This window comes from Chelonoidis abingdonii, chromosome 25 (assembly GCF_003597395.2).
Source record: "Chelonoidis abingdonii isolate Lonesome George chromosome 25, CheloAbing_2.0, whole genome shotgun sequence".
In the NCBI taxonomy this organism is placed as follows: Eukaryota; Metazoa; Chordata; order Testudines; family Testudinidae; genus Chelonoidis; species Chelonoidis abingdonii.
This window is the reverse complement of record NC_133793.1, coordinates 15,062,031-15,087,719: the sequence shown is the minus strand read 5'-3', so window position 1 is coordinate 15,087,719 and position 25,689 is coordinate 15,062,031. Positions and strand designations below refer to the sequence as shown.

Sequence of the window (25,689 nt, the reverse complement as noted above, 5' to 3'; positions counted from 1 at the left end):
CTAGGAGTTACTTATTAGATCCTTCAGACTCCCACATGCAATGGCAATAAGATTACCTGCGAGGATGTGAAACATCCTGAACAAATTCCATTGTGATCAATTACCTGAGTATTCTGCCTCCTCCCACGAAGGGGAGAGCTGGGTGAGCAGGGAGCACTTCAGCTGGAGGGGGGCACGGCAGCTTCCCGCAGATGAACAGAGCGGAGCGAGCTGGGTTTCAACCGCCGTCATGCTGTGGCAGTTTGTTTGCTCTTTTATTTAAAAAGTACATAAATACATAATCGTCTACCTTAAAAAATTGCTGCTATCTTCTCCATAGCTGCCAACTCCCTTGGAATTGGAGTAAATACAGGCGGGCGACTTTTAAACGCATGTAATGGGGGCGGGGGGAAGGAGCCAGCATACTATTTATCTGTTTATCTGAGTGAAATGTAGAGCTGCCTTCCGATGAATGGCACGGTCTGTTAGGCAATGATGATTCACATCACGCTAGGATCAGAAGGTTCCCAAAGAGCTTTGAGAATGACATGGAATCGTACACCCCAGGGAAATGCAGCCACCTCTGGGGTGGAATGCAGCAGCCCTTTAACAGCAGATAATAGTAGTGCTGCTCGGCCGTTTAGGCTGGGAGGTGAAGGAAAATCTGGATGGCTGTTGAAAATGCTGGATGGATTTATATCAGCGGGCTGTAATTACTCAGAAGTGGCATTTGTGCATCAGGGAGAAGGGTGGATCTTTTGTGCCCAAGGCTGAATATGTGTGTCTCATGTGAGGCATCACGTCCAGGACATCCTGGCATCACACCAGGCATGAGGCTCAGCACTGGCTCACAGCACGGACTCACCACCACCTTCCCTGCACCAGCTTTTTCATCAAAGACTCTTATCCGGGATCTGACCCAAATCAGCTTGTGCAATTGAACACAAGCTCAGTAGAAAGTGGAGGTGACACACCTGCGGGGCACAGACCTGGCCCAAAACAGCCCCTCACGCAGAGCTTGCAGAAAAACATCCAGTCTTGATTTAAACATTGTCACTGCGGCCCCTGGTAAATTGGTGAATTACGCTCATCGTTTTAAATGGATGCAAATGAGCACAATGGGGTAGGGATGACTGGCCCTTCCTGGGATGCTAATTACAACGGACTGTTCCATTTCCCCTCCCCTCCTTCCTGGGGGTGGGGACAGGACCAGTGCTAGGCGGTTTAGCGCCCTAGGCGCACGGCAATTTCGCCGCCCCGCCCCCTGGTCCCGCGGCTCCGGTGGAGCTGCCGCAGTGGTGCCTGCAGGAGGTCCACTGGAACCGCGGACCAGCGGACCCTCCACAGGCACGACTGCGGCAGCTCCACCGGAGCCGCCTGCCGCCCCCTCCGGCAAAATGCCGCCCACCAATAATCCTGGCGCCCTAGGCGATTGCCTAGGCCACTTAAATGGAAGCGCCGGCCCTGGGTGGGGAGTTAATCAAATGCTTTTCCTCCTTGAAGCGAGAGCGCCAGTTTCTCCGCGGCTGGTTAATTATTGAGGCTCCCGGGCTGTGATCATATATTTATGCATCTCCGTGGGCGCCCCTGTCATCCCAATCACAGCTCAGGCAAGAGGCCACCAATCTTGGGGGAAGGGTCTCGCCTCGGGCCAGGCGAGGGGCGCTGCTGGCCAACTGCCCTTTTAAGAGCCAAGCCCCCTGGGGTGGGAGGAACAGTGCATTGTGGATGCAGCTCCACCAAATGCGGGGGGGTCTGTTGTGCAGCAGGCCCAGATGTGGGGTTTGACCCTTCCTCCTCCAGAGGTTCAGCAGGACGAGAGTGCTAATGCATAATGGATAATTATACTCTGTGTTACTGCACTGGGGATTTCAAAGCACTTGGAGAACGTAATCCATGGCAGCCTGTGAGGTTGATAGGTAAGAGCTAGGCATCGCTTTGCCCGGCACCAGCCATCTCTGGGCTGGGACACTGCAGTGGTCTGCCAGCTGCAGAGCAACATTCAAACTGCAGGCGACATGCAGGGAGGAGGCAGAAAGTGTAGCCACTTGAGGTGGAAGGTGCCCAGGACAGCGGAATAACATTAGGATGACCTGATGTTCCGATTTTATAGGGACAGTCCTGATTTTTGGTTCTTTTTTTTCATATTGGCTTCTATTACCAACTGCCCCCCCCCCCCCACACACACCCTGTCCTGATTTTTCACATTTGCTGTCTGGTCACCCTAGATAACATTGAATCTCCTGCAAAATATTCCATAAGCACAGCAGGGGTGGGGATAACTGGCCCTTGTTTGGCTGCGTTGGGCTGTTCCATTTCCCCTCCCTGGGGGGTGGCAGTGGTGAGTGAAATGCTTTTCCTATGGGGTGTTTAATGACCAAAGGGGGACAGGTGCTGGTTAGCTAAAGGACAGCTCCAGAGCTCAGCAACCGCTGGCATCACCCTGGGGCATTGCTTCAGTATTAAGAGGAGAGCACCCCCTACTGACTCCCTGCAGCACTGCAGTGAGGTACCATCGCTCTGAGAGAAGAGGGATTTCACCCAGGTCTCTGCTGTGGCTATCAGGCTGCTCCCCAAAGAGCAGGGGCCCTGAGTCCTGATGCCACATGGCACCCTCGCCTGCATGGCATCCTACTGCAGACCCCAGGACAGCTGCCCCTGCCAGGCTCCTGCCTGCAGCAATATTAACAGTGTGGAGATTCGGCAGCAAAGTGTCTTGTTCTTCCCCTGCCTGGGGCACTGCCTGAGCAGCTAGCTGTTCCCTGGAGGCCTCTCATCCAGCTCCTGGCCCAGCCCATGCCGCTTGGGGGCAGGAGCAGAGCAGGTCCCAATGCCAGAGCCTCAGACCACAGCACCAGCTGCAAGGACAGGGGCATAAGGGGGACCTGCCTGCCCCGAACATCTTAGCTTCCTGTTGGTGCCCTTTCAGTACGGGTGCAGGACTTGAGCATGCTCACCCAGCCCCTCCCTTTCTGCATTGGGGCAGGGGGCAGCCAGGATCGGATCCTCCCCCGCTCTGAGCTCCATCGAGGGCACCAGGGAGTCAGACCCATTCGAGATCCCCAGTGGCGCACTAGGACAGGCATCCGTTTGCAAACCGGTGCCAATGATCTCACCCCTGGGTGCTATGCACATTACAGGCCCAGCTGCTGAGACAGTGGCTGTTTGCTGGACTACGGCTCCTGCTGGCCCCCCAAAGGCAAATGGTGCCCGAGGGTTTCCTGGCCTCCAGCATTTGTGCCTTGGACACTCGAGGGAGTGTGATTGACAGGATGTTGTGCTGTTGGATGACTCCACCCACTGGCAGGGTGGTACCGGCATCTTGCCTGCCGCACCCAGCCCAGCCATGCTCGCCTTCCTTTCATCACTTTTGTTATGGGCATCAGCCACTGCTGCAAACATAGGACAGGCCTGTGCCCAGCCAGCAGGGGATGAGAGCTGCTACTGGCGCAGCTACAGAGCTGTATGTAGGTCAAGCTGTAGCAGCTCCCACTTCTTGCTCTAGGGTCCCCAGTTCAATCCCTGGTGCCTCGGCCAAGAAAGCTAAATGGAGGTAGATCAGCATTTCGGGGGATCTGCAATGCGTGCTTAGAGAATGGGTTGTGCAAACATTTCGAGGAAGAGGGGGAGGATTGGCCTCTCCCCTTTATGGCTCGGAGGAAGAGGAATCCTGAAAGCATTGGAGATGAAATGGAAGAGGTTGCAAAGCTCTGGCTTTAGGGTCATTCTGGGCCGATTGCACATACACAGAGGATCAAAAGCCAAACAGCCCTTAGGGCATTGTGTGTTGTGCATGTATGTGATAGGCTGCCCTCTAGTGGGCAGGCCACAGATAGGATAACAGACCTACAGCTGGTACCAGCCTGAGTGGTCCCTGTTAGCTCAACAGCAGTGACCTGTGATGGCCATGGGCCCAACTGCAAGGCTGAGCAATGTGGGTTTGTGTGGCCTCACTGGTCACATGTCAGTTCCTTCCAAATAAACCCCCTTGTGAAAAGGGATCTGGCACTGGAAATGAATTTTCCTGGCACGAACAACTGACACAAATCGTAAATCACTGGTGCTGACAGCTTCACCTTCCAGATTAACCTAATGAGGCTCCTCGCAGCCCTGTTAAACACCAATCTCCGCAATGTACGCCCACAGAGCGTTCAAAGCTGGCTGGGCCTCTTTGATGCCTTCCTCGCAAGGCCCTTCCGTGGAGCAGTTTAAAGGCACCGTACAGGCAGGCTTGAGAGCCACCCTGCTGGGAGTCTGTGGCCGCTTTGACTCTAACAGACATCAGTTTTAAGGCCAGAAGGAGGTATCATGATCAGCTAGTCCAGAGGCACCAACTCTATGGGTGCTCTGGGTCTCAAGCACCCATCGGAAAAAAACGGGGCGCTCAGACCCTGCAGGGCTGGATTAATCTTTTATTAGTCCCGGCACCTGGACTGTGGCGCTGCCCTCTGCTCCGCCCACACTGTGCCCCAAGGCCCCACCCCCACTTGACCTCTTCTTGAGGCCCCCCCCATGCTCTGCCCTGAGGCCCTGCCCACTGCTCACATGGTGGGACGGGGCAGAGAGGAGCACACACTGGGCAGAACAAAAGTCAGTGCCTGTGATCTAGTCTGACCTCTCTTCTGCCCTAGATGGGACTGAGCCCCACACTATGTCGCTTCAGAAGCTAGTGCCCCGCCCAACTACTAGGCCACAGGAGCGAAACCCAGGACCTTGTCCATAACACAGCTTATGGCCTGTCTGCACCATTGTGCCGTAACTTTCCCACCCCATTGTAATGATCTGGAGTCTCTGGTTCTACCTTTCCATCGCATTTTGAGCCAGCACACACCGCTGAGGCACTCGGCAGCCAGGAAAGATTCAATCCTTCTATATTAGAAGCTGCAGTCCCTAGAGTGAGATGTCTGTCTAGTGTGTTATTACCTAGCAGGGTGGTATTTTCTTTTATCTCAAAAATACAGGGTCGAATTCAATAAAAGAGCAAAAATTGCCGCTGGCGGGCAAAAGGATTTGTTGTTTAATAAAGTGGCTCCGTTGGGAGTGAAGGACGGGTGGTCTTGAGAAACCTACTCCCCTGCCGTAATTAGATTTCAGCCCAGCTCTTTCCAAACTCAACCATGCTGGGAGAGCTCCAGGGAACAGCCAGGATGTTGCAGCATTCAGTAGGTGGTGCTCTTCCCCCTCAGTCAGCAATGAGATGAGATGAACCGATGAGCGGAGCTGATCTGTGTAGAGTCAATGTTTGCTGGGTGAATTTAGATTCTTGTTCTCTTGAGAGTGAAATCCCCCCTTGTGCAGAGGGGCGGCATGTGGCCTATGCACCACTGAAGTCCTTCTGCTGACCCTTTGCATGGGAGTGATTTGTTACGCTTTGGGATTTGATCACGAGGAATGGAGGGTTGTCTCCACTGTGTTGGTTACTGGACGGTATCGGCCAAATGGTTCCTACGAACAAGGCTCAGTCTGTGCACTGAGCATGAGCAGCAGATTGCAAGTATTCACTGTCCAAGCCATGTTGCTTAGTTCGGATTGGCTATGGCGGTCACATGTCATATTCCTGCCCCCTCCCCACGGGAAGAGCCGAACTCATTTAGAATCCAGTTTCCAAGGCGAATGGCCCTCGCTTTGGTGAGCTCAACATGTGCTTTCCACCTGTATTGGCTTCAAGTTTGCCGTTTCTGCCAGTAAACTCACTTAGCAGAATAGTCACAAGGGGCAAAGACTAAAGGGCTGCGAGTTGGGGGAGGGGGATTTGTTTTATTTGCGGGAATATTTCCAACCACGTTCTAGTCTCCCAACATTAGGGTCCCGTATCCTAAAGTGACCTCGAAAGCCAGTGAGAGCAGGATAACTGTGCCGGTGAGGAGTGGGAATCTTTACCCACATGGAGCTTGCCGACGCTAGCAAATTTTGTTGCTTTAACTAGATTCATATAGTTAACGAAGCAAACCCCCCTGGTGTCTGTATGGTTATACCAGTATAAAAGTCCTTATACGAGTATTGCTTATCATTGTGTTCTGGTTCAGGAAAAGGAATAACTCTACTGGTTTAAGGTGGCATCTTTATACAGGTTTAGACGGGTCCATGTTAGAGATTGTAAAGCTATACTGATAAAAATCCAGTCTCCACTGAAATAGTGACACCCGTATGATTTGTCTGGTGTAGCCCAGCCCGTAGGTGCACAGTACAACCCCAGCATAGGGGCACCATGCACCAGGGCACCACTGTGCTCGGTGCTGTACAGACACAGAACGAAAAGATGGTCCCTGCCCCAAAGAATTTGCAACGTACGTGTCAGACAAGAGACAACAGGTGGACACAGATGGGCAGATGGGGGAGCACAGGGAAACAATGCAACATGGCTGATGGGCATGATGGGCAGTGGTCTCTGAACACCAGGGGCCGAACCTTTGTCGAGCTGTCCGTCACTGTCGCGGCAAAGGAGAGATCTAAGCAGAGATTTGAAGGAAGACAATGTGGCCACTCCACAGCTGGTTGTAGGGCGCTTCTCCCACGTGTGCGGAGCAGCAGGGGAGAAAGCACCAGAGGGCTCAATTGAAAGTTTAAACAGTGGATGATGGAAGGTGGCGTCATGGGCCGATTGGAGGTAGGAGCTGACATTTCAATGGTGAATGAGAGATGAGAGTGAGGGTGAGCAGAGGCCTTGAAAGTGAAGAGAAGCCGCTTATGTCTGATGTGCTAAAGAAGGGCAGGGATGGAAAGAGAGGGGTGGCACAGTCACAGCGCAGGGCTGGGGAAGAGTTCTTTGCAGCAGTTTGCTGGATGGGGATGAGCACGGCACCACTGCTTTTGTCAAGGCTGGAGAGAATACAGCAGTGACTGAGACTCAGGATGACGAGAGCCTGGATAAGTGTTTTATCTGTGTGACGGATAGGAAAGCTGTATCTTAGAGATCTTACGCAGACAGAATCTGCAAGACTTGGACATAGTTTGGCTGTGGGGATCTAGAGAGAGATCCAAATTGAAGACAATGCCCAGGTGATGGGCCTAAGTGACAAGCAGGAGGGTGGTGATGTCTCCGACAGAGGAAAGTTATTAGCTGGGACGGTTTGGGAGGAAGATTACGAGCTCTGTTTTAGCCAGGTTGTGCTTGAGCTGATAGCTAAATCCCTGCGAGGAGCTTTCAGGGAGACAGGCTGAGATTTTAGGACACAGATCTGGAGTGAAGAGGTAGATCTGTGAGTCTTCAGCATAGAAACGGGAGTTGAATTTGTGTTTGCAGATGGGGCTGTATCGCTCTATACTGGTATAGTTAAAGCAGCAAAGCTGCATGTAGGTAAAGCCTTGGGCTCCCAAATGCCATGTCACTTTTGAAAATAAGACTTAAGCCCTTCTAAAAATACTGCCCCTAGTCTTGAACCTGTGGCTTAGGAGGATGTTGCGCTCCCTCCGATGAGCTGTAAAACTGAGAGCCTGGCCATCTGTGGTCTTTAAACATCCCCTAACGTCTGCTGCAAGATATGGGCACATTAAAGGGACAGTGTCAGCTTCAAAATCACTTCTGTCTGTAAGTTTTGCACTATCATTATTGTGGGTCACATCTACAATCACTTTAACTGGAAAGGGGAGAGAGAAGAAAAATCTTTATTTTTTCCCCTCCTGGTTTCCTTTGTACAGATGACAACATTTTGTGTAGAGTCAGTTTCACTCTATTCCCTGTGTCATTAGTTAATTAGTGTTCCCTGTGCAACAGGAAAGAGAAAAACATTCACAATAATAGGAACATATGAAGGTAAAAGCACAACAGTTGGCAGGGGATCTTGGGGGCAAGTGTCATAACTGAAAGGGCTTTTGATTAGATTTCAGCCTGAGAGTGGTGCTTTAAAACAGACACTCTGCTCAAACTCAGATTGGTTAATTTCATTCCAACTACCTATAATTTCCTCTCCAGTTTGGATTGGGTAAAGTGTTATTCATTTCCTGTCATTATCTGTCTCTCCTGCAGAGTTGACACATATTCTTAACAGGCTGCCATGTTCCACCCCAAAGGTCATTGCATTTCAGGGGTATGAGAAATGATCCTTATTTATCTGACCTGTGAAATGCTTTGGGTCCCTTTAACCTAGCAGTGCTAGTTCAATTGTTAGAAATGGACCTGCCACACAAAGCTTGGATCCAGAGCCCAACTTCATCAGAGCTGGGGATGGTCTTTGGGCATCAAGCGGTTTGGTTGGGTCACATTGTAGACATAAGTTCAAGCATAGTCAAAACGTATGCTTCAGGGTGTCAATAAGATTGGCTGCAGGGGTCAGGAAGGAAATACCCCCCCCCCCCAACGTTCCCTCTCTGTGACAAATGAACCTCTTCAGGAGCAGAATCCATAGCACTTGTGAGGGACAGAAACTTCCAAGGCCGATGCTGAACCCAGGCCAAACTTCCCAGAAGTTCAGGTGTGGTTAGAGGCAATGGGGTTGGTTCAGGCCTGTCTCTGATATAAACTTGAGGATTTTATCATCGGCCTTGGAAGTTTCTGTGCTTCACAAGTGCTATGGATTCTGCCTCTGAAGAGGTTCATTTGTCACAGAGCGGGAACGTTGGGGGGATATTTCCTTCCTGACCCCTGCAGCCTACATTTTGACTATGCTTGAGCTTAGCTTGCAAACCTACAAATGGGCTGGATCTGTGCTGAGCTCCCATGAAAAGCCAGTGGACATGGCAGGTTCTCAGGATTTGACCCTGTGTGCTTAAAGATCATAAAGTTATCTAGTCCTTTAAAAAACCCAGCTATAACACTTACCATCAGTCTAGGCTGGTGACAGAACCTATGACCATGGCTGCTCAACATGCCTCTTGCAACTCCCTCGGCCCCTGTAATAGAGAGCAGAGGCTCCCGGCTCCTGGACCTTGTTCTTGTCTGATTCCATTTTTTGATTAAAATAAAATCATTGCAGCAAATGCATTTCAATTAGCAGGACTCCAGTGCACGTCTGGTTCTGACTAATTGATATGATTTGCTGCAAGGAGAACTTTGGGGCCAATCGATAAACCATAGAGCATTTAATTAAGAGGGAGCCCTAAAACTTGCTGCATTGATCAACTGCAGGATTATCTTAATTAGCAACTGGCTGGTGTTCGACTCCGCTGCTCTGGAGCCCTGCACGGACCCAGGAGATCACCTTTACTGTCAGAGCTGCAGTAAAAGCAGAAGATGGACAGCTGGTTGTAGATTGGGGCTTTCATAACGAGTTTGGGGGTGGGGCTGTCTGAATAGACCATTAATAACCTATGAAGGGAAAATGGGTTAGGTAGGCGATCCCCAGCTGCCTTTTCCAGACCCAACAGGTTCAGCACATCCAGATCATCATGTTCCTCTTGCATGCAGAGCTCTGATCCTGCACAGCCTTTAGAGAGGCTGCCATTAGCTAGGCAGGATACGAGAACCATAACTCTGCTCATTTCTGCCTAAGCAGGCTGGGGTGTCATGTCACACCCCCGTGGGGGTCATCAGCCACAGGAATCAAATCCAGGGTCTCCTGGTACAGGCCACTACTGCCCAATCTGAAAGACCCGTCTTATTAGCCAATGCAGCACAAGCCCATCAAGCTCGAGCAGTGGCCCAGAGCTCCACGCCTCCGCCCTGCGCTGGGGGTGGGTTCCATGCTCCAGATTCAGCACGAGTGTAACTCAGCTTCAGTCCAGTCTGGGGTCACTTCATTGGCTTCAGCGGAGTGACTCCAGGGATGAGTCTGAGCTCCATGGTCTCACTCAGAACCATACGAAGCAGCGAGGGAGAAGGGTTTAGGACCCGATGCTCTGATCTGTGAGGACCAAACCAAGGGGCTGCCCAGACACTGAGGCCAGAAGGGACCATTATGATCCTCTCGTCTGACCTCCTGCAGAACACAGGGTGGCATATGCCACCCACTGAGTCCCGCAGCCAGCCAATAACTGTACTTCAATTACTGACCGTTGGCGAGTGTTTGCTCCAGCCAGATCTGGCAGGTCCCAGGCTCCCATCCCCTCCCTTTCCAAGGCTCTTACTGCTTGGAAGGTTTTCCTGGTTTTCAGCCTGAAATTACCATTGCTTTATTCCACTCCATTACGCCTGCTTCCATCCTCACTCACCCTGAACAGACCAGTGAAGTTTCTATGTGACTCCCTCACCCTAGCCATGGTCCAGTGATATTCTAGCCGGTTACCAAGTCCCCTCCCCTTAGCCATTGCATGGTAACACTGTTTAGTAACCTGTGCCATTGGTTAGCGAGCTGGCTTAGCCGTCTGCTGCTATGTAGTCTCTTCCCAGCTCCTCCACTGCCCTTGGGTGAGTCCCGCTGCCCGTCCCTTGGTGTTATAAGCTCTGTGGGGCACTATGTGTGTCTACATAGCACCCAGCCCAATGGGTCCTGATCTCAGGAAGGATCTTTATGTGCTGCCACACTAATAATGGAATGCGGATCAAACCAAAGCATCTGTCTTACTGCTGCGTTATATATCCACCGTGCCGCTCAGAATGTGGACACACAATACTTCATTTGTAGTATTAGACAAACCTCAGTTACTCGGCTGTTCTCCACAATCGCACTGCTCCAACACCGCTGGGAGAGTGACCCCTGAGTTGGGGAAGAAAGAACCTTAGTGCCTCTGTCACTGCTTTGCTGTGTGTCATTAGGCCAGACCCTGCTCTGTGGCTCAGTTTCCCCATTTTTTAAATGAGGATAATGATACTTTACCCCCCTTTGTAGAGTACATCGAGATTTACATCTGGAAAACCGTCTGGCCTTGATTCTCCATTGCCTGTGTCATCATTTACATCTGTGCAACATGCTGTCCAGTCAGTGGTGATAATTGACATTCACTTTGCATAGGTGCGAATGACGACACCCGGTGCCAGGCAATGGAGAATCTGGCCCTATAAGCATGCAAAGTACAGGAATCCTGTCCTATACAATCAGTTATTAACCCCAACCGTTTGTTATACAAAGGGTCACCTCTTCAGGAATAGCAAAGAAGGCACAGAAAAACCCCACACGTTTTCCCAAGTCTGCTGCTGTCGGAGATTTGCACTTGAAGACTCCTGGATGAATTGCTCTTGGTAGCAGCTGAGGCAGGCACGCCCCATCCAGCCAGAGATGACCTAGGGATGTGTCTTGCTCCCCAACCTATGTGCATCTGGTTCCTGCTGCATGGAGGAATTATTAGCACCCGTTCCAGAAATTACAGGAGGCTGTCCCCAATTTACAGCATCAGCCCAGCATCTGCCACCTCCGCTTTTACAAGACATAAACAGGGAGAAGAATTTAAAGCTGCCCAGAGAATCAGTGAGTTTAGGACTCAGGGAATATATAAACGAGGATGCAGGCTGTCGCTAGGAGGAGAGGGTTTCCAGGAGAGCTAGATGGTAACTTACTAGAGGAAATCTCTGTCGAAGGAGCGAGGCTGTTCAAGATAAGTGAGACCAATTTTGGAAAAGAATGTGTTCTCCCGCCTGGATGAAATTCGAGGCAGGACATGAGTGGGTGTGGAGAGATCTGAAGTCAGTTGGAATGATACATCTGTTTGTGCTGGATTTGACTCACTGGGGCAGATTTGTAAAGAAGCTCCACATGGTGGGAACGGGTTGGAGGCTGAGCTCTTTAGAAAGTCTGGCCATAATTGGCACGATGGGAGGTGCTGAGTACATAGAAATATGGCCCACTGAGTTTATCCAGCCAAGGAGCAGATATACCAGGAGTTTAACCCTGTGTGGAGAGCGATAATCTATGACACAGAGATCTGTTTGCCTGTGGACGGAGAGTGTTACAGTCATGTGATACTGAAGTGATAGGTTAAATTGGAGATTCTGATTACAAACTTAGCTAGGGCTAATTACCTTCTCTATATGGCTGGAGTGTCTGGGTCCATATGTCTGGCAAGAATTTTCCCCCAATCTATCCTGCATTCAGAATGGCCAAACTTTGGGTCATAGCACAGCACAGTGTGGGGCGTTATGCCTGAGGTTGCCAGGTGTCCGGTTTTCGACCAGAATACCTGGGCCAAAAGGGACCCTGACAGCTCCTGTCAGCACCGCTGACCAGGCCATTAAAAGTCCAGTTGGCACAGGGCTGGCAGGCTCCCTACCCGACTCCGCACACCTCCTGGAAACGGCCATCATGCCAAGTGCTGGTTCCACAGCTCCCATTGACCAGGAACCATAGCCAGTGGAAGCTGTGAGAGTGGTGCCTATGTGCGGGGGCAGCATGCACTGCGCAGAACCACCTGGCTGTGCCTCCGCCTAGGAACATGTCGCTGCTTCCGAGTGCTGCCTGAGGTAAGCGCCACTGGCAGCCTGCAACCCGAAACTCCTTCCGAGCCCCAACCCCCAGTCCTGAGCCTCCTCCAGCACACAAACTCCCTCCCAGAGCCTGCGCCCCCTCCCACACCCCAACCCTCTGCCCCAGCCCTTATCTCCCTCCTGCACCCAAACTCCCTCCTGGACCCCACACCTTCTCCCACAGTCCAAACCCCTTGGCTCTAGCCTGGAAGCCCCTCCTGCACCTCAAACCCCCCATCCCTGGCCCCACCCCAGAGCTTACATCCCCAGCCATATCCCTCACCCTCCCATCCCCCACGCACCATAGGGTTGGAGGTTGCCAGCTCAACATGCCACTGCAGCTGCTGTCCCCATCTCATCCCATATCTGATTTTGTTTGGAGGCTGGTTCAGCCGGGCTCCCGGCACCTCCTGCACCTCCCTGCGGCAGGTTAAGTTGCCATCTCTGTACTGGCAGGCGGGCAGTGAAGTGGCTCTAATCTCGCTGCCAGCTCAGGGAACCGGAGAGTGAAGCTGCGTCCGGACTCTGAGCAAGGTCAGCATCAGCTGGCTTCCTGGGGGCAGGGGATGGAGGGTTGAGCGCTGCTGGGGATTGCGAGCTGGAGGGGTCTCAGGCAGCAGCTGAGAGGGTCCCTACCAATGCCTGCTCCTGCTAGCAAGGAATGTGCTGGAGTCCCAGCACAGTGCCAGGTCGGATGTGCCAGCCTGGAGCAGGCTGCTGCTCATGATCCCACCCCGAGCTGCAGTTAGCCAGGGACAGCAGCCCGTGGATAGAGAGCCCCATCTCCTCTTCTCCCTCTGCCTGCATGGGATGCTGCAGGGACCAGACCAGTCTCAGATCCCCCCTGGCTGCAGGCATCATTTGACTGGGCAGTTCCACTTTGCCCAGGTACAAGAACCCAGCAGGTTCTGCAGGGTCGGGGATCCCCAGCCAGTAAGTTCCCTGTCCCTATAGCATGGTGGAGCCAACTAGCCACAGAGCTGCTCTGCCTTTGGTCACTGTGGGCCATCCCTGTCCATTGCTGAGGACTTGGCTTGGCCGCAGGGGCTGTGGCCATGTGTTGTTTCACTTCACCCTGTGCAGGACGCCATGAGGGCTGACACATGGGGACAGGGCACTGGACTGCCTCTCAGGCTGTCTCCCTCCGTTGTATTCCCAGGCATGCTGCTGACCTGTTTGGTGCCCATGAGCAACTTGCTGTCTGCTTCCATGCCTCAGTTTCTCCATCTGTAAAATGCAGGTAATACTGCACACTCACTTTTGAAAAGTGCTTGGAGCTTTATGGATGAAAAGTGTCATATAGGAGCTGCCTACTCCTTTTATTATGGAGCATATTACAGACCAAGCCAGTCACACACGCTAATGAAGACTTTATATTTGTTCTTTCTCTGTCTGCTATTTTCCTTAATCTTAAATAGACTTTAGCCAGGCTGAAAGACTGGTGATTTGCTGTTGGCGTAACCATGCACTGCACACCACTCAGTATTTACCTGCCAGGCAGATGCACTGGAAAAATTTGTAGATGCAATTAACAGACTTCACCCATCCGCAGGGAGACTGTCTCATTAGCTGCTAATTTTGCCTCTCCCTGTAATGAAGAGGGATTTTTGCTGCGTGTTTCAATTAGATGCTTCCAATCTCCCTAGAAATCTCATTTTGACTCCTTCAAACTGTCGCAGCTTGACAGCCTGGAATTAAGGAGTCCTGCTGAAATGGAGCCTGTACTGACTGCATGTAAACATGCTCACCTAGTCTAGTTGTTCATAGTGAATCCCTCGGAAGCCCTTCCTAGCTCCATCCCCAGAGTCAGAGGCTTACGTGATCACCAAAAGCTAGCAGCCTTTTGGTCTAGCTGCTTGTAAGCAGCTCTGTCAGCAGTCCCCAGATCGATGGCTGGCTATAAACTGGCGAGCGCCATGCTCCTTGTAACATTTATTATTTACATTCCTCAATTGAAAAGATTTACAGCCCCGTTGTGGTTCCCACAGCCCTTTCCTCGGTGAGTCTGAACAGGGCTGAAGTGAATTTGGCTACAGTGCAAACAGCCGATGCAGCCCGGGCTGCGCGTGGCCGTTTGGCACAAGAACGCTGGCTTGTAACGCTGCCTGCAGGGTGGCTCAGCAGCTGTTTTCACTGAAATTTCAGTCATGCCTGCAAGGCAAGGCAGATGCAATACACAAGGCATACGCCATGCCTGGGAGGATAGTGCTGGCTAGTGGTAAGGCAGCCAGGCCTCCTGGGTTCTGTTCCCTTCTCTGCTACTTGCTTGCTCTTTGGCCTTGGGGAAGTCACTTCACTTCCCTCGTCCTCACTTTTGCCCATCTGTAAATGGGAATAATACGGAGTGCTGCACTCTGTCAAGAGCCAGCTGTATGGAAAATGCCAACAGGACATAGCATGGAGCCAGTCCCTGCCCTGTGGATTGACAGTCGCAGATAAAAATGAAATGAGGCATTCATTAAGCCTCAAATAGCAACAGTAAATCTACATCGCCCCCGGTGAGACAGGAGAGAGTTACATTTTATGGATGGGGAAAGAGAGCCTGGAGAAGTGGAGTGACCAATGCAAATCAGCAGCAGGACTAGGAAGAGAACCGAGGCGTCCCCCCTCCCAGCTTCCTTGTCAAGCCATTAGCAACGTTCCGCGGTTTGTGAGAATGGGAACTGAGATGGATCTGGGACAGGGAGCGCTGGGTTGTGGTGAGTTAGCCGTGCGTAGAGAGAGAAATCCAGTGGATTATACCCCCCATTCTTCCCTCTGCCCCTCAGTACCAAAGTGAATAATCCCAGGGAGTTCCAGGGCCCAAGTGCACTAAATCATTCCTGTGCAAAAGACTTTGCCGAATTGGGGCCTCAATGACTGACGCATGTTAACCGCAGCCTGGAACAATTGTGAGCAGGCAGCCCAGCCCCCGGAGGAGACAGGCCAAGACGCTGAGAACGGCGCTTGGCCTGCGAATGCCCAAGGAACATGGCTGATTTGCCAGGCCGGAGGAAACCCTTTGTCTCTGCAATAGGTATTTGGTGGGTTTAGTGGGGGCAGGCCTGAGCTGTCACCCTCTTTGACAGTTGCTTGGCTGTGCACATCTGGCTCTCTGCTCCTCTGGCCGATGTTCCCACGCTGCCGAACACAGGATGGGTCAGTGGCTATGTTAACCCATCAGCTCAAACAGGGAACCCACCACAGCAGAGCCAACCTGGGCTTGAGATACCGGCTCTGAGAGCAGGACAGGCAGTGCAGATTTGTTAAGAGTTGCTTCCCTTACCCGGTGCCCATTCTAAGTGCATATTGGATTCTCCTAAGGAGGGGCATCATGGAGCTGGGGCCTGGACCCCTTGGGGATCAGCTTCTGGGGAAAGGGAGAGAAGCCACAGAGTGGGCTGGGTGTGTGTGTCTGGAGCCAAAGGACTGTGCCAAGATGAGAACAGCTGAAGGACGAGGGGGCACTGGCAGGTTTGCCAGCTGGTGCTGCAGCCAAGTGCAGGATCGAGCTCAAGGATGTTACAAACAAGGCCAGGGCCATGGCTGGAGACAGGCAGGGAGTCGGGTGTGAGCAAGGCAGCTTAGGCTTATTCTCATTTCTACTCCATGAGTGCCAGAGGCTCCAAGTGAGATGAGGGCCCCACCATGCCAGGCACTGCCCAGACACATTGTGAGAGACAGACTCTGCCCTGAAGCGTTTGCAAAAGCCCTGATCCAAAGCCAAGTTAAGACAACTGACTGAATCTCTCTGAAGAGTCTTTCCAGGGGCTCCGGATTAGGCCCAGCACAGAAAAGACAGAACTACTGTCCCGGTGGAGATTCAGTGACTCGCCCAAGGCCACACAAAGTCTGTGGCAGAGCCAGCTGTCCTGATTCTGTATCACAGAGGCACTTACAGGCCCCAGCTAAATCAGGCCTCCTCACACTGGGCGCTGCACAGACAGTAGGAGCCAGTCCTGGCTCCCAAGAGTCCCCATCTGAAGAGGCGACACAGAGGTGAAATGCTTTGCCCAAAATCAGCAAAGAGCCAGGAACAGAACTCAGCTGCTCTGAGCCCCAGGTTCTACCCACTAGACGCTACTCTCTCTCCAGCTGGGAGTCACTGTTAAAGGGATGTGAGTTCCCTTTACCCACCTAGGGCTGCCATCCATCCAGTTTGGGTTTTGGCTTGTGTGCCCGGGTGCCATTTGACGAGCACTGATGTCTGGGTTTTTTTAATCTCGGGGGGGGGAGGAAGGCGGAGATGGGGCGGGATCTGGGGGAAGAGTCAGAGAAGGGGGCAGGGCCTCAAGGAAGGCCTGGGGGAAGAGGAGGCTTAAGGATCCCATTACCAGCCATTAGAAAGCTGGCAAGCCTACCCCCACCAGCCCAATCGTCCTTCCTCTCAAATGAAGCTGCAAATTAACCCGTTCCTGGGAATGTCCCCCCAGCATCATAGAACCCCAATAACTGGTTAACGTCCCACTCAGGAGTCTGTTCACCAGGCACCACAACACCCGAAATCAGCTGCTGCTTCATCACAAGGGTCTTGAGCCCTCACAGACGGCAGGAGACTTTGCTTCTCACACGCTAGGACCACCCTTGGATTGTGAGTGTGGGGAGGGGCAGTAAATCCCAGTAGCCCGACTGATAAAGGTACCAGTAACCTGAAGCATAAATAACACTTGTTAGCCGGTGACACACACATTTCACTCAGCCCATTAAGTGCAGCCATCGAAAGCAATAAGCCCTGCGTCCCTCCGACTAATGAAATTGGCCAACGCTCTGTGTTGATTGTTGTCTGAGTCGTTTTGGTTTGCAGTAAATTCTGCTCAGCCGCACTATCCATGGTCACTCCCATGCTGAACTTCACTTTGCTTGGAGAAATTGCGCTTAAATAAAGATCGCCTGGTAGGGCCCCTGAGAGGGGATTTGGGGGCTCGTGTCCCACTGGGCTTTTCATGATAAATCCATTGTTTGCTGCACAGTTATAATTCATCTATAGAAGATGCTCACTCCAGCCAAATGAGGTCTGAGCGGTGGGGGGAGCGAGGGTTGAAGTGTTGATTTGAGAAGTTATATGGGGTGCAAAGTAACAATAACCCCTTGCCCCTATTCAGTGTTATTCACCAGAAGTGCTGAAAGCAGCTTACAAAGGAGGTAAACCTGATTTTACTGGGGAAACTGAGTCACGGAGTGAGGACTTGCTGCACTTGGCTGCAGCACCAGCCGGCAAACCTGCCAGTTCCTCCTCGTCCTTCAGCCATTCTCATCTTGGCTCAGTCCTTTGGCTCCAGACACACACCCAAGTCTATCTAGGGACTAAGGTGGGAATAGATCCCAAGAGTCCTAGTACTGTGTCTGTGTATAGCTTGCCAGATAGACTTACTATAGCTCCACACAGAAACAGATCAAAGCTTGTGATACTGAGCAGGATAAAACTGGGGGTGTAGTGAGATCTCCTTGCGAAAGTGAAGAGACGGGACTGGACTGTGATGCATATAAATGTAAAGGGGATTCTTTATTGAGGCTGCGGCACATAGACAGACCTTGTGTTTCTCCCTGGCTCCCAGTCTGTGCTGCTTAATGTCACTGCACAGAATGTCTCCTACTCCTGGCCTGGACTCAGTTGTTATGAGAACACTCCAGCACATGCGACAGATGGATTTGGTAGGAAGGAAAGTCTCTGAGCAGCATCTAGTGACCCCAGTGTACTTCCTCTTTCAAAATGGGCTGCGGAGAAATGCACAGGCAGATCCTTTGATGTACTGCCCGCTCTGAGCATTCAGAAATCAGATCTGGCCTCAAACATTCATGAAATTGGCTTTAAAATCATGAGATTAATATGTTTCTGTGTATATATATATATATATATACTTTTAAGTTTCTGAGCCTTTAATGTTCAGATTTGCCAGCTTTTCTCTGCAGCCATAGGGGCTAGAAACCCTGGGCCAGGTTACAAAGGAATTTCGTAGAGCTAGGCAGGGACTGGAATTGCCGTTTCATGGGAAATTCTGCCATTCTAAATTCATTTTCATTTCAGATCAAAACCAAATACAAAGAATTTGGAAATGTCCTCTGCAAAGTGAAACGAGAAAAAAAATCATTTTTGGTCAATCAAAACATTTGGTTCTTACTGTGACATGTTTCAATTTGTAAATGTTTTTATGCTAGAAAACCAAATCAAATTTAAAACAAAAAGTCATTTTGAAATGAAAAGTTGAAATGGGCCTTGCCCAAAATGTCCAAATGGAACATCTCAACCGAATGGAAATACTTTTTTTAAAAAACAAAGATCAATACAAAATTTCGGTGAAATTGACACATTCCTGCTGGTAGTTTTGGTTTCTGTGAAATGACATTTCCCTGTGGGTGCCTACTGGGAGTTACAGAGGTGCCTACCGGAGTTAGGTACCTACCTCCAATCGACTTTCAATGCGAAACAAGCCCCCAGCCTGCTTAGATGTCTGTAAATCTCACTATGGGTCTGTCTGCACCTTTCACTGCTTAAATACCTTTGCAGAGCTGGTCCTTACTCCTCTTAAATGAAATGGAGAATCTCTCACCTCCAAACCTGGGACTTTAAGAACAATGCCAAACCCGAGACTTGTGGTAACAATGTGTGTAATGAAGAGGTTGGGCTAGAACTGGGCGGCGTCTCTGGCAAGGGGTGAGAGAGAGCCTGGTAGTTAATTTAATCCGGCTGTTGATTGTAAATGTTGGGCTGCAATTCATTCCTGGACACGGTAGCAAAACCCATCTGAACAGAGCCCCTGGGCAGAACTGCCTTCATGCTTCTGTTTGCTGAACGGACACAGCAAATGCATCGCCTGAGCTGCATGCAGCATGTTCACTGGGACAGGTTTTTGCAGTGGAAACCTCTTTGCATCCTATTACTCCATCACCAAAAAAAGCTCTTTGGTTTCATTTTTAAGGGTATTATTATTTATTATTTGTATTGCAAGAGCGCCTAAGGGCCATGGACCAGGGCCTGACTATGCTAAGACCTGCACAGAACCAGAAGAATTGTGTTTTAAGAGTCTGCTTTCTGCGTTTCCTTGCTACCTGACGCTGTATGTCATATATGAAGCAAAGCAGGAGGTTTGCAAGAAATTCAATGCAGCTGTGATAGACTCAGGGTGTGGGGGTGTGCATGCGTGTGTAGTCTATACCATTAGCTCTCCATTAGATCCAAAATTGTAAAGTCTAAGCGTATTTTCTAGAGTTGACCAGAAAATGAACATCCCCCCCTAAATGTAGGTTTTCGGTTTTCCAATGAAAATCCAAATAATTTTTTCAAAAACATGGGGCGGGGAGAGGGGGGTGTCATAAACAGATAGCTAAGGGTTAATGTCTCTTTCACCTGTAAAGGGTTAACAAACAACACCTGACCAGAGGACCAATCAGGAAACGAGATACTTTCAAATCTCAAGGGAGGGAAGTTTTGGGTGTGGGTCCTTTGTTCTGGGTCAGTGTGCTCTCTAGGCTGTGAGGGTTGATCCTCCACACTATCCTTCTTAGGTCTCTCTAAATCCGTCTGTGGTTCCAATTGAAAGTACACGGTAGACAAGGGGGAATAAAAATAAAATGCATATGCTTTACATTGTTTTCTGATTATTTACAAGTGTGTTTCTTTAGTTTTGCTGGAAATGTTTAAATGTTATTTTTTCCTGATTTAAGGTGTTTATTTCATTTTTATAGAGGTTAACGACCCTGTAATATTTTTCATCTTGATTACAAGGAGACAATTTTTATGTCTTTTCTTTCTTTTTATTTAAAAGCTTTCCTTTTTAAGGACCTGTTTGATTTTCTTTTCTAGTTGATGCTCAAGGGGGATAGGAATCTCTGTGCCAGAATTACTGTTCTCTCTCAGGGAAAGAACTGGTTGCACTAATAGACGAGGGGGAAAAAGAAGGAGGGGAAGGGATTGTTCCTCTTCTGTTTTGTTAATTCAGGAGTTTAGTTACAGTTAATCTTAGGGCAACCAGCAGGGGGAGCCTGGAGGAGGGTTTATGTGTTATTTTAAATATTTAAATGAGTGGGCGCAATTTATCCCTGGAGAGACACGGTCGGTGGAGTGAGTAGGCAATTGTGCATTGTGCTGATGAGTCCAAAGTGCCAGGGGAGAGGCAAAACCTGATCTCTCTGTGTTGTGTTTCAAGGGATTGAAGCACGGTGATCTCCTAGTGTCCCCAGGGCGGGAAGAATCTGGGAGGAAGAAAGGAGGGGGAGGGAAATGGTTTATTCCCCTTTGTTGTGAGACTCAGGGAATCTGGGTCTTGGGGGTCCCCAGGCAAGGTTTCGGGGAGACCAGAGTGTACCAGGCACTGGAATTCCTGTTTGGTGGCAGCGTTACGGGTTCTAAGCTGGTAATTAAGTTTAGAGGATTCATGCAGGTACCCAACTTTTGGACGCTAAGGTTCAGATTTGGGAATTATACCTTATGACAGGGGGTTGTGAAAATGTTCACTTTTGACAACACCCCTTTTCTGAATGAGAAACTTTTTGTCCAAACAGTGTTGACCGGCTCTAAGATTTCCTCATGTTAGGACGCAGAGGCAATGCAGGGAAGGGGGAGAGTTATTCGCAACCAGCTGGAGTAGACTGCAGCACTGAAGGTCTCTTATGCAGAGCTAGCTGCTCCTGGGGCAGTTGCTGAATAATAATAATGATATCCAGCTCTTATATAGCACTTGGCATCAGTAGATCTCAAAGGGCTTCACAAAAGAGACAGTATCATTGCCCCCATTTTACAGATGGGGAAACTGAGGCCCAGAGAAGGGATGTGACTTGCCCACAACTGCATCCCCCTAGTAATGGGATTGATCCAGACACTTGCATTTAAAAATCTCAGGCTGCAGCTCAGGGAAACACATTTTCAAATACCCCTTTTTGCCTTAGCACGGTCACGGTCGAGAGCATTGGCAGTCAGATGCTCCTGCCCCACAGAATTGAAGGCTAAGCCCCAACTCCTGCCACTTTTTGCATGCAGGCCCAGCACTCCTCCAGGATGCAAGAAATTGCAGGATCAGGGTTTAAAGCAGGGGTAGGCAACCTATGGCATGTGTGCCCAAGGCGGTATGCGAGCTGATTTTCAATGGCACTCACACTGCCCAGGTCCTGGCCACTGGTCTGGGGGACTCTGCATTTTAAGTTAATTTTAAATGAAGCTTCTTAAACATTTAAAAAGCCTTATTTACTTTACATACAACAATAGTTTAGTTATATATTATAGACTTGTAGAAAAAGACCTTCTAAAAACATTACAATGTATTAATGGCACATGAAACCTTAAATCAGAGTGAATAAATGAAGACTTGGCACAGCACTGCTGAAAGGTTGCCGACCCCTGGTTTAAAACTTTTCAGCCAACACACATATGCTTCAGTGGGGATACTTGGGGAGAGAGACAGACACAAACCCAACACCAAGTGCAAGGAATTGTGGCCGAAAAACATGAGACTGGCTTAAAATTAGTAAAGTGTTTATTTTCCTCGCCCACTGGTATTTAAGAGTCATGTTTGCAAGCTTTTCCCTACAGCCACCACATATGACTCCAGGTGCTGAGGTTTTAAGAAAAACACTAAGTATCTGCCCCCTCTTTTAAACCTTTTCTAAAATGAATTCTATAATTAAGGTTAATAGGCCTGAAGCCAGTAAGAAATACAGAGCTAAATAAAGAATGGAACAGTAGGCAGAGAAACAAATACTGAGACGGTCTTTAATTTTACATGCATGCAGAAATCTCTGTGCAATATTTAAAACCGCATCAAAGCCTTATTTATGGATTATGAAAGACAAGTGCCATTAAAAAATCATGGTGGTAAACAAAGAGAATTCTGTACATAAAGAGCTATGAATCGTGAAATAACAGACTGATTTGGAGGTAAAGGTGGCACAGCTCGAATTTTCTACTGTCCTGTAAAGGACCCTTGGAAAGCCACTTGGAAAATATCAGCTGTTTTGCTGTATTGATTTCACAAAGTTTCTCTCAGTCTGGGCTAGGAAATTTTCCCTGAAGCAAATGAAACTCAGGGATGAATCTGGGTTTTCCCATTCGTCTGTGCCAAAGAGGCGAGTTCAGCGAGTGACCCTAGTGCCAGGGCACTGGAGAGCAACTCCTACTCCAGTGCTGCCGAGTGGCAGGTAATTGAAGGACATTTAAATAGAAGAATTAACTGAGCTAAACATGACAAGTCCCACTTCCCTTATTATCCCCTTGCTTGAGTCTCCAAAGCCCAGCCCTGCTCTAACCTGTAAGCTGAGTCATTGGCCAAGGCCCAAACCACTGTCCTCTCTGTATGCTGCTCTTTGCTGCCTGAGCCCAGCTTTGTCATTGTCTTCACTAATCCCAGGGCCGCGGTGGTTCTGAGACGGAACGCAGCTTCCAGACCTCCTTATGCACCTCCTGTCCTGCTAGGAGGGAAAGTCTTTCTTTACAGGGCCCCATTGCTATTCAATGCAATTCACTGCAGGACAAGCCCCATCAGATGGCTCAGAATCAGAAAAATAGATCCAAGCCTCTTCCATCGTTGGGGAGGTTGGGAGCCTGATCTGAACTTCGCAGCTCTGGCCCATCTCTCTGTCTCTCACTGCCCAGGGACAAGCTCCAGCTCCTTTCCCCGCAGCCAAGAAGGGCATTCTGGAGTATCCGTCCTTGCCATCAGCTCAGTGTGTCTGGGCACCTGGCTTGCTGCTGGAGCGCTGAGTGTGAATTGTGCCAAGAGAGAATGAATTGCCAGGAAAGTTTCACAGACTCTCTGCAGTTCATTTTTAGAGATTCCTAGATTCCAGTCCCAGAAGGGATCATCACACTTACCTAGTTTGACTGGTATAACTGGATGACATGGGCCAGAGAACCTCCCCCAAATCATTCCTAGAGCAGAGCTTGGAGAAAAAACACTCAGTCTTGATTTGAAAATTGCCAGAGATAGAGAATCCACCATGATCCTTGGTAAATTATTCCACTGGTTTTGCTAGGAAGGCACTTGCTCACAGTCAAATCAGGAGCCTGTGGCCTGCAGTTCAACATGGGGAGAGGTTCCGACCTGCTGAGCTCTTGGCTGTCCATTTCCCCTGGCTCAAGTCTCCCCAGTCCCTCCTTCTCCAGCTCCAGCTGGTGATAATTCCTAATAAATCCTCTTTGCTGTGATGTATTTGCTGGACTCTGGACGATGAATCATGCAGACATTTCAGTCTATTGTAACTAATTGTCCATGGGATTTCCCATTAATTACATGATACACTTTGCCTTTAATGTCCCGCGAGCCGCCGTGCAATGAGTAATTCTCTGCTCTGTCCCCCTTTGTTCTTTTCCAGATAGCAGCGCTGGAGAGGCAGATCTTCGACTTCCTGGGCTATCAGTGGGTGCCCATCCTGGCTAATTTTTTACACATTATGGCTGTCATCCTGGGCATCTTTGGGACCATCCAGTACAGATCCAAATACCTCATAATGGTAGGTTCAAGTGGCTGGCCAGTGCACCCTGCCTGCTAGTGCATCTCTTTCGCTTCCAGCACTTTGGACAGCACTCTGCAGATCTCACTGCGAGTGGCTTTACTGCTCAGGGGCTATCGGCTGGCACCAGCTGGCACTCAGCAGTAATGATGATAATTTCATAGACTCATAGAATATCAGGGTTGGAAGGGACCTCAGGAGGTATCTAGTCCAACCCCCTGCTCAAAGCAGGACCAATTCCCAGATCAATTAAATTTGTAGTGGCCCAGAGTGTGCCAAGGAGATCCATGCCTGGAAAGGCCGTGCATGCCCCACGAGAAATGGGGAAATCGATCACATCTGCATCACCAACCCCCTCTGCTCAGCACCCTGCCGAAGGCTCTTCATGATCCTCATGGAGGAGAGGGCGGGACAGGGATGCAAGCCAGGGAGCATGTATGGTCCTGGAAAGACTGCTCAGAAGCAACAGCTTTGGGTCACAGAGGCAGCTTGTCACCAGATTCATTAGTACTAAGGGTCCCTGTGTATGTATAAGGGTAACCACCAGGCCTGCCCTGTCTGGTGTTATGAAGGGCTGTGCAACTTCCCCTGGGTCTGTGAGCTGCTCCAGCAGGGCAAGCCCTGTATCAACGCTGGACAGAGACGAGGGGGCCGTGCAGATGGGCAGCCTGGCTGGAGTTTCATTGCACACTCAGGACTCAGCCCAGTTCATTAACAGGTTCATTAAGGCTTTTCAATCCTTACAGTCACAGGCACCAAGTTTTGTTGGCGCCAGTGGGTGCTCAGACTCCTGGCCCTGCCTCCACCCTGAATCTCCCCCCACCCTGCCCCATTGGATCCCTCCCCAAAACCCTGCCCTGGCCCTGCCTCTTCCCCAAGTGCACTGCGTTCCTCCTTCTCCCTCCCAGGCTTGCAGTGGGAAACAGCTATTTCATGTCACAAGCTCTGGGAGGGAGGGGGGAGAAGCAGAACGCGGTGGCACTTTATGGTGCAGTTTCAGGTAACCCCAGGCTGAGTTAGGGGCAGTTTCAAGTGACCCCAGGCCAAGTTAGGGTGTGGTTTCAAGTGACCCTAAGCTGAGTTATAGTGATGTTTCGAGTGACCCCCAGGCCAGGGTATGGCTCCGTATGGGATCTGCTGTTTCATTTGGTTTAGACAGAAAACTGGGTGAAACTGGCTGAAACTGGCTGTTTGAGCAGAGTCTTATTCTGAGATTTGAGGGTCACTTGAAGCTCAGGGAGAGTAACCTCCTTGTGAATGGCCACAAAGAAAATGAGAAAAGACAGAGGAGTGGGGAGGGAGAGGTTTAGGGAAGGAGGTGACAGGAGGAGGAAGCTGATTGAATGTGGAGCAGGGTGGGAATGAAATGAGGGTGAGGTTTTTTTTCCAGAATCCCTCCCCCATGCCTGCTCCTGGGAGTGGGTGGCAGGAGCAGAGGGAGCTGAGGAAGCCAGCCACATGGCGGCGCAGATGGTTGAAAAGCTGCTGATGGAATGTCTCATGCAACAAAATCAAACCGTTTCATGGGCACAGTCTGATTTTGCTGAAATGTTTGACAAAAAACCCACTACCTTTTGTTTCGATAAAGTCGAAGGGCTCGGATTCCACCTGACTGTTTGGACTCTCATGTCATATGATATTAAACTCCAAGCTAGACAGTCAAAGTGAAGTGTTTGGACTGCAGAACAAGGAGCAATCGTCTCAAGTTGCAGTGGGGGAGGTTTAGGTTGGATATTAGGAAACACTATTTCACTAGGATGGTGGTGAAGCACTGGGATGGGTTCCCTAGGGAGGTGGTGGAATCTCCTTCCTTAGAGGTTTTTAAGGCCCAGCATGACAAAGTCCTGGTTGGGATGATTTAGTTGGGGGTTGGTCCTGCTTTGAGCAGGGGTTGGACTAGATACCTCCTGAGGTCCCTTCCAACCCTGATGTTCTATGATTCTATCATTCTGTGCTGCACTTTGATAAGCTTGTTTCGATGTTCCGTGGGAAATTTCAAAATGCCGAGTTTTGTTCCGGTG

At 50.1% G+C, this 25,689-nt stretch overlaps 1 protein-coding gene across 1 annotated transcript in view; it reads left to right on the top strand.

Annotated features, from left to right (window-relative positions):
* Positions 1–25,689, top strand: part of NKAIN1 (sodium/potassium transporting ATPase interacting 1) — a 207,473-nt gene that overhangs the window by 116,387 nt on the left and 65,397 nt on the right. Inside the window, exon 2 of the mRNA XM_032802232.2 lies at positions 23,531–23,668. Coding sequence (XP_032658123.1) covers positions 23,531–23,668 — 138 coding nt within the window. The remainder of the gene's footprint in view (positions 1–23,530; positions 23,669–25,689) is intronic.